This window comes from Trichechus manatus, unplaced genomic scaffold (genome assembly GCF_000243295.1).
Source record: "Trichechus manatus latirostris isolate Lorelei unplaced genomic scaffold, TriManLat1.0 scaffold00010, whole genome shotgun sequence".
NCBI lineage: Eukaryota > Metazoa > Chordata > Mammalia > Sirenia > Trichechidae > Trichechus > Trichechus manatus.
Window position 1 is genome coordinate 19,273,536 of NW_004443946.1, and position 15,180 is coordinate 19,288,715.

Below are 15,180 nucleotides of genomic sequence, written 5' to 3' on the forward strand. Positions count from 1 at the left end.
TTAAATACTTTTCCTCCATGTTCCCATAATATCTTGTTCATATCTTTTATGAGAGAACTGACTGACATATTTGTTCACTGTCTGTCAGTATGACCTAATAAATGCTGTAAGTGTGAAGCACTGTAAACTGAATTGTCATAAATCAAGAACAACCTGTAAAAATTCTCTTATTGGTGAAAAAGGATTCTCCCCAGTAAAAAAGGATGAGAAACTCATTCTCAATGAACTTTAAAATGTTATCTTTACTAAGGATATTTTCATTTTAATGAGCAAGCCTTCACAGTTCATTTTGGTTACAGCTAGATACACCTGTTACTATTTAATTTCATCCATCAATCACTGAGTAAGAAAATTATTTTGGGGGAGCTGAATGGCCTTCACAGTTCTCCGAAATCCCAAATATTTTGCTTATGTGAATATTCTAACGACTACAATTACAGAAGCACCTAGAGAAAAGCCCATGTTTTGTATGAGAGGTTGTGAACCAATTGACTCTATGAAGCAGTGTGGGACTGTACCATCTCTAAGATGACTTTTTGTCTGTCCAAGAAGGTTCAACAATGATCCCTGAAAACTAGGGATAAATCATTAACAGAAATACTGGAGGTGATTGCGCTGAAGGTTATGTCTATGACATTATGAAGGAATTGTGAAGCATAGTACATTAAATACTTAAAATGTTATAGTAAGAGGATAACTTGGATATCAAGTGGTCTCTCTTATTTTAAAGATGAGAAAACTGAGGACCAAAGAGGTATGATAATGTTCTTAAAATCAGACAGATGGTTATGATTAAAAGCAACTAGGACCCAGGTCTGTTGACTCCGCGTCTGGTGTTCTTTCCACTATACCAGACAGCATCTCAAATCAATATGAAAATTATTTTTCCAAAGCAAGTGCCTAGATGTGCATGCATATAGAAAGTGTTTTTGTTTGTTTTCTGTTTTTTAATCTGTTTTGGCTATAAATGAATTTTCTATTGTCTCTGGTCCGTTCTTTAACGTATCTATGTTCAGCTCCTATCTGCAAGCAAGGCCTTTAAGGAGCAAGAAGTGTTCCACTAATTATAAATAGCCTTCCTTTGGTTTCTTGGGAGAGACATACCTAGCATAACAATGGATGATAACATTAGTGAGACTATCATTTAGGATTCATCTTCTTGTAAAATGCATGACATAAATAAATTACAGCCTCACACTTGATATGATAGTCTAGCTACTTCAAGGTAGATTAAAATATTCTAGCACTATTCCGTGCAATTCCCAATTCTCTTAGTTAACAATGAAAAAAATCATGAGCTTTTAATAGAAAGAATTCTGCTTTCTTTGGAGCTTTATTTTAGATCATGAGCTCCAAACTTTCTTATTTAGGATTACATGGCCAAAGATTTCAGCATCTCTGACCTGAGTTCTTTGTTTTTGCGCAAAAGGTTTCAGCAATTCTAGTAAAGGAAACTTTAAGCTTTGCCCTTGGCACTTAGTTTGAAGCAATGAAATTTCTCTTTTAGAAGCCTGACCACTGCTAATGACCGCCTTGACAGGGAACACAACAGAGAGTCCCTGACAGAGCAGGAGAAAAGTGAGGTGCAGAACTCAAATTCTAGTAAAAAGACCAGACTTAATGGTTTGACTGAGACTGGAGGGACCCCAGAAGACATGGCCCCTGGACTCTGTTAGCCCAAAGCTAAAACCATTCCCAAGGCCAACTCTTCAGACAAAGATTAGACTGGACTATGGGACATAAAATGATACTCGTGAAGAGTGTGCTTCTTAGCTCAAGCAGATACCTAAGACTAAACGGGCAGCTCCTGTCCAGAGGCGTGATGAGAAGGCAGAGAGGGTTAGGAGCTGGTTGAATGGACATGGGAAATCAGGGGTGGAAAGGAGGAGTGTGCTGTCACAGTACAGGGAGAGCAACTAGGGTCACATAACGACGTGTGTATAAACTTTTGTATGAGAAACTAGCTTGAATTGTAAACTTCCACTTAAAGCACGATTTAAAAAAAAAAAGAATCCTGACCACCGCACAGAGGCCTGGTTCCTGTCTCTAACTTATAGTGGTTAGCTGCTGAAGATAGGCAGGTATCTTAAACAGAGATCCCCTGCCCTCTAGAAGAAATTCAGAAGCTTCTAATTTCAAGTAGCAGGAAATCCTCACCAAGGTGATTCAAGTGTCATGCTCGGAGTTCTTTAACTCCTCCTGATTGTTCAGGGGCTGGCAGGGAATAAGAAAAAAGGAAGTAAGGTATACCGGGAGGAGCTTTGCCATCAGACAGACTGTCTGCCTTGCTCCATCTACCTCTTACTAGCTGAGAGACCTTGTGCAAGCTATATAAACTTTCTGGGTCTCATTTAAGACTTTTGCTATGATATGATGGGGTGAATATGTTTTACATGTGGCAAGGATATGAATTTTGGGGGGGCCAAAGGGTAAAATGTCATGGATTGCATTGTGCCCCCCCAAAATATGTGTCAACTTGGCTAGACTGTGATTCCTAGTATTGTGTGATTGTCCACCATTTTGTTATCTGATGTGATTTACCTATGTGTTGTAAACCCTACCTCTATGATGTTAATGAGGTGGGATTAGCAGCAGTTTTGTTAAGGAGGCAGGACTCAATGTATAAGATTAGGTTGTGTCTTAAGCCATTCTCTCTTGAGATATAAAAGAGAGAAGCGAGCAGAGAGACATGGGGACCTACCAGCAAGAAACAAGAGCTTGGAGAATAGCATGCCCTTTTGTTGCCAGGAATTCTGACTTCTGCTCAGGAGACTCCATCCAGGGCCAAAATGACAGAAACTGAGTTGGGGAGAACGAAACGCAACTTTATTGGTTGGCCAAGCAAGGAGACAGTCAGGGCTGTATGCCATCCAAGACTGCCTCCCCGATGGTTCTCAGGGGAGAGGTTTTATGGGGTTAAGGGCAAGAAGTCGGCACTCATCTCTGTTTTGCAGGCTGGGGCTCTATAAGTGTTGATTTAAACGGCCAGGTCAGTTTTTATTCTCTGCACAGGTGCATTGGATAGGGAAGGTGGTCTAGTGCTGGTTGAACTCCTTGCTCTCTAATTAGGTCCATGCTGCCTTTTTTTTTTTTTTTTTTCTTTTTTTTTTTTTTTTTTTGAGAAAGTTTCCGTCTTTTTCCAGATCAGGCAGGTCACCTTAGGTATTAAGATGGTGTCAGGAACTCGTTCCAGCTGGTTTCTTTTGTCACCTAGTTCAAGGAAGTCTCTGCAAAGAAAACAACTTTAGGAAGTAGTTAGGGCAGAGACAGAGTAGGAACTATCTTACTATTTTGTGAGCCCTGTCTTACTTTGGACCTGGGGTCCCTGTGCTGAGAAGCCCCTCAACCAGGGAAGATTGATGACAAGGACCTTCCCTCAGAGCTGACAGAGAAAGAAAGCTTTCCCCTGGAGCTGGCACCATGAATTCGGATTTCTAGCCTCCTAGACTGTGAGAGAATAAATTTCTCTTTGTTCAAGCCATCCCCTTGTGGTATTTCTGTTACAGCAGCACTAGATAACTAAGACAGCATTTGTAAATAGTATCCGCCCAATAGAGTTATTGTGACATACTATTAAAGGAGATAATATATGTAAATTATCTAACTTTCACTAAACTGCTGTATTTGGAATTTTGTAGGTACCCTTTCCTCCCTTCCCCACATGGGATTCTAAGATCATAGCCCTGGAATAAGCACTTATAAATTATGAAGAGTCAAAGCTAGAATAACTTGGTTCAGTTTTGTTGGCCAACATACCAATCTCTGGATAACATATGCGTTTTAAAGTAATCTAATTTATATTTTAAACCCACCAAGGTTATTTAGGCACGTGCTCCCTGTCTAGTTAGAAAATATAATTAAATAGCAGTTTTCATTGTTTTTATGCCTACCTCTGGTTAATCTTTAGGTATAAAGATATATAGCAGAGACTTGAGATAGTTATTCAGATATATATATGTAGTTATTCAGATGGATTATATATTTTTTTTTATTTTATTTTTTTATTATCCAAATTACTACGTCCAATTTCTACCTCCAGACTAGTAAGGTCTTCAGCTGGAATAACCTTATCTACTTGCAAATATCTCCTGGATTATTGGTCTGTGCTAGCGTTTGCTGTAAATCTTTCCATCACTGTGGCCCCTTGAACTCATTCATAATTCCCTTTGGGTATCCTCCTGTCTTTAGACTCTTTAGTCCATGAACTTCATTATACCACTAAAATATGGACATTTCATTACATATATTCTTCTGCTTCTGCAATTTATTACATCATTACCTTTATACGTCTCCCTGTATTCTTCAAATATAATATAAACATCTCATTAAATCCCTCTCTCTCTAGACTTGTGATTTGTGTGTGTATGTATCATCACAGCCTCTGGGTATGAGGGACAGCACAATTACCTAAAGGTTATATTACCAGTCTGTTGTCTATATATGTGCTTTCAGGTGCTTTGTTTCCTCCCAGATGGCGGTACCCTTGTGTGAGTGGGTTATTTTTATAGTTATAAAATCGAGTAAAATTACCTCATTTTATCCCTATGTCATAACTTGGTAGACTAATCTTCCTGTTTCACACTTCCTTCTATGCATGGCATTATATGTTTCCGTATGTATCTTCTTTTTAAAAAATAAAGAATATTATAAATGCTGTAAGCAATTTTGATAGAAAATAATCCATATTTAATCAAAAAAGTAAGGAGAATTAATTTTTCAGTAAGATTACTTTAAGTCAGTTTACATAACTTTTATTAAATATACCTGGCTGTTAAAACAAAGTGTAATCTTTATGATTCTTAGTTTTTCATTCTTTTTGGGTACTTCATTATGTTTTTACATTTTAAATATGCATGCCTTATTTGATATGGAGCCCTGGTGGCACACTGGTTAAGAACTCGGCTGCTGACCAAAAGGTCAGCAGTTCGAATCCACCATCCGCTTCTTGGAAACCCGATGGGGTAGTTGTACTCTGTCCTATAGGGTATTTGGTATAGTTTATTTAGTAAATTTTTTATTCATATCCATTTTGAAATGCCATAGTCTATAGTAATAACATTAGGTTAGGATTCAGAATGAAAGCAATGTAAAAAATGTTTAAGTTAAAATGGAAAGAAAATAGCAATGTCTAATTCCTGCAATGATTTCTAGCATTATATTTGTAGAATTATGAAGATACATGTAAATAACCAAGATTTCCAAGCCATAGGGGAAAAAATTAGTGTAAATAGACAAGTGGCAGTAAATGATTTGCCAGTATCTGCAAGAGAATTAGCAGGAATGAAAACTTGGCAATAGCTTTTTAAGTCTGAATGGATTAGCTTTCCCATTGGAGCATCCAGTGCTACAGTAGTTACCTTTTTGACTGATTTCTCAAGTACACTTTGCACCTCTTGGCAGGCCGTTAGTTCACCCCAGGCAACAGGGGTTATGTGTCATGGAAATCCAAATATTCTTTCATTTAATTGTGAAACAAAAATGTAAGAAGGAAATCAGAGACACAAGAATTGTAATTGTAATCAACACCCCTCTTTGTAATGTGTCTGAATATGTAGAATACTGGAATAGATTTGTAATAATTTTTAAAATTTTATCTCAGTTTCTTCAAAAACAATTTCTTGAAAATGGCTAAAAATTTGTTTTCTATTTCCGTTAACTCCTTTTCTGCAGAATCCCAATTTACTTGATTAACTTGCTAAAAAAATATATCAACTATTAACATCTTATCTTGTCATTTGGAAATAACACTGATGGATTCTGTGATTCTTTTGCAGTCCCTGTGACTGTAATCTCTTATTAATTTCTCTACTTGGATTTTAACAATATGGACATAGTCCACAGTATTTAGTCAAAGTCAGTAACATAGCTGGTATATTTTGTATGTAATTTTTGTTGGATACTGTCAGGGGGCTTTGTTTTGTCATACTTTTTTTTTTCCTTTTTATAAAATATTTATGACATATTAATCTTATTTTCTATTTTTTTCTTAATAACCACAATACTATCCTAAATATAAGAACAATCAATGCTGGAAAAGTTAGGAATTATTTTTAGAATAGTAGGATATATAGCTCAAAATTTATTGACGTTATACTAAGGAAAAAAAATTTTTCCTGCAGAGCATATGACAATTTATACAACAGTGATTGAGAAACTACGTATAAAGAAGAGTTCATGTGTTCAAATTATAGAAAGAACATTTTGTTTGTACCAAATCTTAACCAACAAATTCACTTGTTGGTGTAAGTGCTACCCATTTGCCAGTGACAGCCTGCTTATCTGACCTGGATGTGAAAAGGTTTCTATCAAGTACAGAAAGGAAGAAGCACTTGCTCACAATTGAAACATTTTTAGTGACCCCAAAACATTTTAGATATTTTTTTAAAACTAATATTTCCACCCAAAAATACATCTTTCACTTTAATTAATGTAAAAACAGCATGGGGAAGGTGTCTGATCTCCTCCAACCCCACAAAGAGGAAAGAGAACCAAGATAACAACACAAGGCTGACTCCCATGAGGTGAAGGCCAGACAAGCCTCCTCTCTCTGCCATCTTTACTAATTCTGACACCAACCGTCCCTCCCGCAGCGCTTTCTACTGGGTTTGATAATTCATTGCAGTGGCCACACAGAACTCAAAGACCATACTCACGATTGTGAGGTTTATTAGGAAAGTAACAGTTATAATTCGGGTTCAGGAACACTCAGGATACAGTTCTTTCAACAGGACAGCCTCTCCCCAGCTGTGCTTACAGGCAGGCCTCTCCCTGGCCCTAGGCCTCTGCCCAAAGGCACTCAGCTTTCTCTCCCCATGGGCAGGAAAGTCTCCTGCTGCTGGGTCTGTGCTGCTGGGTCTCTCCTGTTGGTCATTCCTTCCTTGGTGGTGGTGGACTCCTCGTCTCTGCGCTGGAATTGGCTCTCTTTTAAGGCAAAACTGACCAATCCCCTTTATGGGCCACAATGACCCTATCACACAATCACTTGGGTGGGAGTTACAAGACCATGACTAGAAAGGCCACACACAAAAGTAATTAATTGCACTGCAATTAAGTTAAATGCTTTTTACAGTCATGGTTATTTTTAAACTTTAATATTTTATACATAGAAATGAATATATGTAACATAGATGTAAGTTAAGGTACCCCACTATCCAACCTAAGAACTAATTCGTTACCCATTCCCTTGTATCTTTTTATATTGCCAAATCATGACTTAATCATTTCTGGTAATCAGAACATTTGTATTTGTTCCAAATTCTGTAACCTTGAGCAAAGCTTTTTTTTATTTTATGACATAAGATCTGCCGTGCTTTCCCTTACTCATCACACTAGCACATAATGAGCATCCTTAGATGGATAAAAACAAATGCATAACACTTTGAACAAGCTATGTATTTTATAAGCATAAAGATTTTATTGTACTATTTCATAAACATGACTTCTGGAGTAACTAAAGATTAATTGTACTGGCTTTTACCAAAGGAGATCTTTCACCTTGAATTATTTAATCCTTCTAACTTGAAGCCTACAAAACATAAGTGAGGTCCATAATATGCTAAAATTTGGTCTAGTTAATCTTTCAAATTTATGTTGAAGATATGGGGAATAAATTGTATTGAGATTGGCCTGAGGGCACCAACCATGTTAAATGTTTATTTTAGTGTCTGTAAAAATAATCATGAAGTTTTCTATGTTATACTTCATTTTAAAAGTTTTTTAAAATGGTGGATTCCAACTGCCTTCCTTTTCGTTAGCAGCCAAATTCTTAACCACTACACCACCAGGGTTTCCTTAAAATGATGTAGCCAACCAAATGTATGTATACTTCACTTTTCTTAGCAGTCCTCTCAATCCTTGGCATTACCTAATATTGTTCCTACCAGTTGTCATTTGGCCAAAGTAAGCGTATGTATCAAGTCTGCCCTCTCAACTGTCTTGGTGAACACATGGATTGCTGTGTTAGGTGAAAAAGCCTCTCATACAGATAAGGTGTGGTGGTTGCTTTTAAATGTGGCTGTGTCGGTGCTGTCACAGTGGACATAAGTAAACTTTTGAGGAACTTATAATCAGTAGCAAAATGACTTATATCCCTGTTTTATATTAGAAAGTCATGGATAATATTTTTCCCTTTCAGCCTTCTGTTACCTACCACACTCTCTTGCACTCCTACTTCATGCAACTGATAGTATCTTGGTTAGGTAAAGTGAAAGAGACAAGGAATCAATTTTTTGAACTCAGAGCATTCCCCTTGACTTTCTCCAGAGCCTTATTAGAACTAACTGTATGGGGAGTTTACAACTGTGAAATCATTTTGATGAGTAATTTTGAGAAATTACATGATGTTTTTCCCTCTTACATCTAAAAGTCACTCAGTTCTCCTAACGTCTTAACTTAGGCAGCAAGAAGAGATTATTATCTGGGCAAGAATAAATTCCTGACCAAGCAAATTAAGTATTTCCCTTTTAGCCTTTAGAGAGTACAATTTGAGTTCAATACTCACAAATCACACTTTAGAAATTGCTCTCTGTCTTGATTTTCCACAGATGTGTGACCATTGTCAGCCAATTGAATTTATAAAGACTCTTTCAGAAGATATATTTTAGGCCAGTCATCCCAGTGTAAAAAAGCCACACTCTAGCTCTTAGGGAATTCATTAGGAGGCAAGGCCAAGATAGCAGAGTACTCAGATGCTTCCAGTGGTCCCTCTTACCAACAAAGACCCAAAAAAACAAGTGAATTGATTATATACAACGATATAGGAGCCTTGAACATCAAAGGCAAAGTTGAGGAATCAGGCTGAGTGGCAGGGGGAGGGAGAGATGGTTCAAAAGCAGCAAGGAGTTGTCAGACCTGACCCAGCAGGAGCCTGTGCCCTGCAGGCCAGATTGGCTGGCGTGCGTAGTGAGGCAGGCAGTGGTGTTTGGGACGCCTTCTCCATGTCAGGAAAGAACAAGCGGTGGAGAGTCTGCTCGGGCCTTCAGAGCCAGTGAAAAGTGGCACTCAGTCGGCAAAGATAAGTACATGCGTTTAACCTACCGTGTGGATCAAAAAACACACCGTTTGGGAATAACCTCTCTCCCATTTATCTGCTCCCTCCCCACTCTGCACCAGGTCCCAGGCTGGCTTCAGCAATTGCCATGTCCTCTGGGCCAGAAGTAGGACGTGTCACGTACCCTGAGCCATTCTCCCAGCCTTGGAGAGGGAACAGATTAACAAAGAGGAAAAAAATAATCTGCCAGCTCCCCTAAGTGGGGAACTCAGGGCAGGCACAGTTCCTTTGCCTAGGCACCCCTGCACAGACCTGGGTGGGCCCATTTCAACAGCATAAACCCTCATTAGCACAGTACAACAGGGTATATACCTGAAGCCTAACTTCTCTGTATCAGCTATATGGTGGAGTGGCAGGTTCGTGACATTTGATACCACTCTGCCCATTAAGCAAGGTCCTCACCTACCCACATCAGGGGCCTGAGAACTGGTGGCTTCATTCATACAACCTAGCCACCTGTGATAGGGGTCCAAGAATAAGTGGTGCCTCACAGTCCTTACAGCCAACAGCATTGGGTGCCCATAGTCTGGCTGCAAAACCCACCTACCTGTGCACTCTAGGGAACAGGGACACACTTTCCTCTCAGACACTCAGGCACAGCCATCAGCCCCCTGCCTTGCTCAGTGTGTGACCCCCTACTGCAGCCAAATACCTGTGTCTACTCCAATCACCCCTGTCCATCTAGGACTGTAGGTAAGAGCCTGCACCACACACTTGGTGAATGACTGTCTGGACACCTGAGCTGAATCCATACAAGAGAAGTAAACGGACTTCTGGGCTCACGTACCTAGTAACAGATCAAACCACCTGGTGATAGGACATTAGAGCTTAAAAGGCACCAATAATCAAACTAGCTCACACGAGCAGCCTATTTGGACATATCAAAACAAAACAAGAAGCTAGACACAGTAAGCAAACATAAAATAGTTAAATATAATAACTTATTGATGGCTCAGAGACAACAGTCATATCAAATCACATAAAGAGGCAGACCATGATGGCTTCAGTAAGCTCCCAAAACAAAGAATCAAGAAATTTTCCAGAGGTAGAGAACTTCTTGGAATTACCAGAGGTAGAATACAAAAGATTAATATACAGAACTCTCCCAGAGATCTGGCAAAATGCAGAACAAGCCAAGGAACACACAAATAAAGCAATAGAGGAACTTAAGAAGATTAGAGAAGAGCACAATGACATATTTAATAGGCTGCAAGAGAGACAGCAAACAGAAATCCAGAAGATTAACAATAAAATTTCAGAATTAGACAACTCAATAGAAAGTCATAGGAGCAGAATTGAAGCAATGGAAGTCAATGTTAGTGAGGTTGAAGATAAAGCACTTGACACCAACCTATTTGAGGAAAAATCAGATAAAAGAATTGTAAAAAATGAAGAAACCCTAAGAATTATGTGGGACTCTATCAAGAGGAATAACCTACGAGTGATTGGAGTACCTGATCAGGGGGATAAAAGAAGATACAGAGAAAGTTGTTGAAGATTTGTTGGCAGAAAACTTCCCTGATATCGGAAAAGATGAGAAGATACCCAGGATGCTCATCAAACACCACACAAGGTAGATCCCAAAAGAAAGTCACCAGACATATTATAATCAAACTTGCCAAAACCAAAGATAAAGAGAGAATTTTAAGAGCCGCTAGGGATAAACGAAAAATCATCTACAGAGGAGAGTCAGTAAGACTAAGCTCAGACTACTTAGCAGAAACCATTCAGGCAAGAAGGCAATGGGATGACATATATAAAGCTTTGAAGGGAATTCATTAATAACTATTATCACGTGGGAACCTGTATATTATATGTGTGTCCTGCTGACAACATAAAAACCATTTTGACCTACCACTTCTCCCTCTGGTCTTCTTGCAGCACAAGTAAGCATACCACACAAAACAGTGTAAATCATCAGCCAGTCCTTTCCATTCCTTCCTTCTTATCCCCCTCTTGAAGATCTCTTAATTGTATATATGGTCCAGGATCCCCAGTGATGCATAGTCATGCCTTTGAGATTTCTGACATTCTGCACAGCCCAGAAATATGTGTGTTCATTTTATGATCTTCATCAAAATTGAAAATACTCTTTATTTTACAGAGCTTTTGAAATATAGTGTGTGGGTGGAAGTAAAACAGAATGGGCAGTATTTCCTCATACTCTAAAAGCAGGACCATAGCTCCCTGGCACACAGCCTAACTTTCAGCAAAATGAAATGCTCACTGCAATCTGTAAAGAGCTGCAAACTCCTACCACCAAATGTTCCTAAGCAAGCATATTAGTCATATTAATTATATATTGAGGAAACTGTCTTTTGCTTATTATAAATGGGGCTGTCATTGAAATGAAGCAGCTGGGATTTTTGCTCATGTTTTCCTGAAATTACATCTTTCAGTAAGCCCTTTGGTTCCCACAGCTTTGGCAGCTCGCTATTGTTTTGTACCAAATGCTACACTTAAAATGGTCGTAATATCCAGGTGAGAAATCATTTCTGCCTGGTTCTCATTTACGTTTAGAGACTGAGGCTCCTTTTTTAAAACTGTATACTCAAAGTTTATTCAATACTAATACTTGCGCTCCACATATGGACAAAGGGAAGGAATGGTTTAGCATCTGTGTAAGTATATCTATACAGCTGTATCATTGTGTGTGTGTGTGTGTGTGTGTGTGTGTGTATGCGAGAGAGAAAGAGAGAAAGAGAGAGAGAGAGAGAGAGAGAGAGACTGTTCCATGTGGAGAAGTAATTTGCAACAATATTAACATAGCTTTTAAGTTCCCAAATGGGTCATCTGGTCAGACACCCATTGTTTAGTCCTAAACCCTTTTAAGAGATGTGGATATAGTAGCTTGTGTACCAGAGAGGTACAACTGACATTTATTCCTTCACTTCTTTTGTATCTGCTGCTGTCTGGGAGTACTTAACTGTTTTCTAAGTAATTGAATATTTCTCTCCATTATATCTTCTCCCTCAACTTTGGCTTTTGACCAAAACTTGTTTTTCTCTTTGAAGAGACTTAAACTCTGCTATTAAGTTACCTTGATACCAGCGTCAATGGCAGAGCCTATCTAGTAGGGATCTAAATTATCTCAAAGATAACAACCCTTGTATTTGTGACAGCATGAGTTGAAAATAAAAAGCTAGCCATTTATATATGTTTCTAAATTTATATTAATAACCTGAACTAGTTATATATGTTGTTAAATTTATATTAAAAACCTTAACTAAGTATGGAGCTCTTCTTTTTTTCCAAATGAAATGTTTTATCATTCTTTCCATGATGTTTGAAAAAGGTCTGTAAAGACAAGATGGTATATATGTGCTACAGATAAGACTTCTCTTGATTCTTCTGAATATGTATCTAAATATAGTTATATGTTGAGATGAAATATTCTCCTTTAAAAAAAAATATTTCTTGTCCTTGCCTTAAAAAAATAACAGCTTTGTTGAGATACATTTCACATACCATACAATTCACCCATTTAAAGTGTACAAGGGTGTTTAGCATGTTCACAGATACATTCAACCATCAGCACAGTCAATTTTAGGACATTTTTATCAAGTCAAAAAGAAACCCTGCCAAGTCCATTCAGTTGGGGAAAGAATAGTCTCTTCAACAAATGGTACAGGGACAACTGTATCTCCACACGTGAAGAAAGAAGTTGGACCCAAACTTCATACCACATATGAAAATTAACTCAAACGGGTCAACAGCCTAAATATAAAAACTAAAACCATAAAACTCTTAGAAGAAAACGTAGGGGTAAAGCTTCAGGACCTTGCTGTTTACAATGGATCCTTAGATACGACACACCAAAAATACAAGCAACAAAAGAAAAAAAAATAGGACTTCATCAAAATTAAAAACTTTTGTGCATCAAAGAGCTTTGTCAAGAAAGTGAAAGGACAAGCTACAGAATGGGAGAAAATACTGACAAATCATATATTTGATAAGAATTTAATTTGCAGAATATATAAAGAACTCCTACAACTCAACAACAGAAAGACAAACAACACAATGTAAAAACGTGCAGAAGACTTGAATAGACATTTCTCCAAAGAACATATACAAATGGCCAATAAGCACATGAAAAGATGCTCAATGCCATTGGTCATTAGGATAATGCAAATCAGATACCTCTGCACACCCACTAGGATGACTGTTATCAGAAAAATGGAAAATAACCAGTATTAGCAAGTATGTGGAGAAATTGGAGTTGCTGGTGGGAATGTAGACTTGTGCAGCCATTGTGGAAAACAGTTTTGCAATTCACTAGAGTTACCATATGACCCAGCTGTTCCACTCCAAGGTATATACCCAGAAGACTTGAAAGCAGGCAAACAGATACTTGTACACCAATATTCACTGCAGCATTATTCACAATAACCAAAAGGTGGGAACAACCCAAGTGTCCATCAGCAGATGAATCGACAAACAAGTTGTAGTATATCAAATACAATGGGATATTATTTAGCCATAATGAAAAGTGAAGTTTAAATACATGCTACAACATATATGAACCATTTAAACATTATGCTAGGTAGAATAAGACAGACACAAAGACAAATATTGCATGATCCTACGTATACAAAATATCTAGACTAGGCAAATGCATAAAGACCAAGGTTTATTAGTGGTTACCAGGGGTTGGGGAGAGAGGGAAGTGAGGATTTATTGCTTAAGGAGTACTGAGTTTCTGTTTGGGATGATGGAAGATTTTTGGAAATAGATAGGGTGATGGTTGCACAATGTGGTGAATGCTTTATATTTTCATGTATCTTGTTTTTATTGATCTTTTGGGTTTTTGTTTTGTTTTTCTCTTTTTCACTCATATAAGCAACTTTGAAATAAACATATGCATAAATATCTATCCATTTTCTTAGGGTTGATTTCTGGAAGTGAAATTACCAGGTCAATGGGTATGAAAAGAATTGACTTTCCTTTTAAAGAAAATCATATTTTGGTTAAAGAATTAATGACACATCAACAGTTTATAATCAATACCTAAAAATACATAACTACATCTTTGATGACTATATAGTAGTCATGTTCAGATAATCTCTGCAAGCAGTACTAAGAATTGACTGAATCTAATTTTTTATTTCGGGCACCAGGCTGCATCTCTTCCTTCTGTTTCCTATTGGGATAGAAATCAGGAGGTCTAACTGAGCCCAGTTACAAACTGTCAAACAAGCACACGTGCCCATCTTGTTTATGCCTACCTGCTCACCCCATTGCTCTCAATGTTCACATATTCCTTTTCTTTTCTCTTCTCTCAGATGGAATGGGCCGAGTCCTTGCTCAAGATGTATATGCAAAAGACAACCTACCCCCCTTCCCAGCATCAGTAAAAGATGGCTATGCTGTCCGAGGTAAATATTTTATTTTCTTGAGTATCATGAGACTCACGCTCTATTTTTTTCAGACTTTTGGCTCAGCTCAGGCACCCAGCAGCTGTTGCATCTGTTTCCCCAGTGGTTGTAAGAACAACTTCCTTCACAGATAACCATGTTAGTCTATATTTCCTGACACAACCTTGATTAAAACTTTTTAGTGAGAATACCAGATTACATGAAAATTCTTGCTTACAAATAAATATGAAGGAATTGAATAAAGACACTGTACTATAATTTATTCCCTCTGCCCCTACACATGCCAGGCAGCAGACAGTCTTGGTCAGGAAGTTTTCCAAATGTTTTCTAATTGAAAATACTTATATGATCCAAGAAGATAAGAGTAGGTTCCCAAAACAGGGATAGTAAGTGGGATAATCTGTTCTCCTGCTTTAAACTGAAACATCAGTATAGGGCTTCATGAAAGAAAGCATGAGGGAAACCTCTAATTCCCTGGAAGATGCCGTGTTTCAAAGTTCTGGAGTTCCGGATGGTACTGGCAACTCAAGCTCTCAGAGTTGCCTGAGATTGTAAAAAGCATAATAGCAAATACTAAGTAGCATTTGCCTGCCTAAAGTTCAGTCTAGACGCTTAGACACTGTTACTGGTTATTAATTCAAGTCTGATAATAGTTGAAGAAATGTCCGAGAATATTTCTCATTTTATCAAACCTGTTAAAGCATATCAATTCCTCTTTAATGGTCAGTTATGGAATCTTTTACTGGTTGTTTTTTG

General features: G+C 37.9%; 1 protein-coding gene across 1 annotated transcript in view; it reads left to right on the top strand.

Moving 5' to 3' along the window:
* The window catches only part of GPHN (gephyrin), a 632,163-nt gene that overhangs the window by 510,262 nt on the left and 106,721 nt on the right, over window positions 1-15,180 (top strand). The window contains exon 12 of the mRNA XM_004370959.2: window positions 14,332-14,424. Coding sequence (XP_004371016.1) covers window positions 14,332-14,424 — 93 coding nt within the window. The remainder of the gene's footprint in view (window positions 1-14,331; window positions 14,425-15,180) is intronic.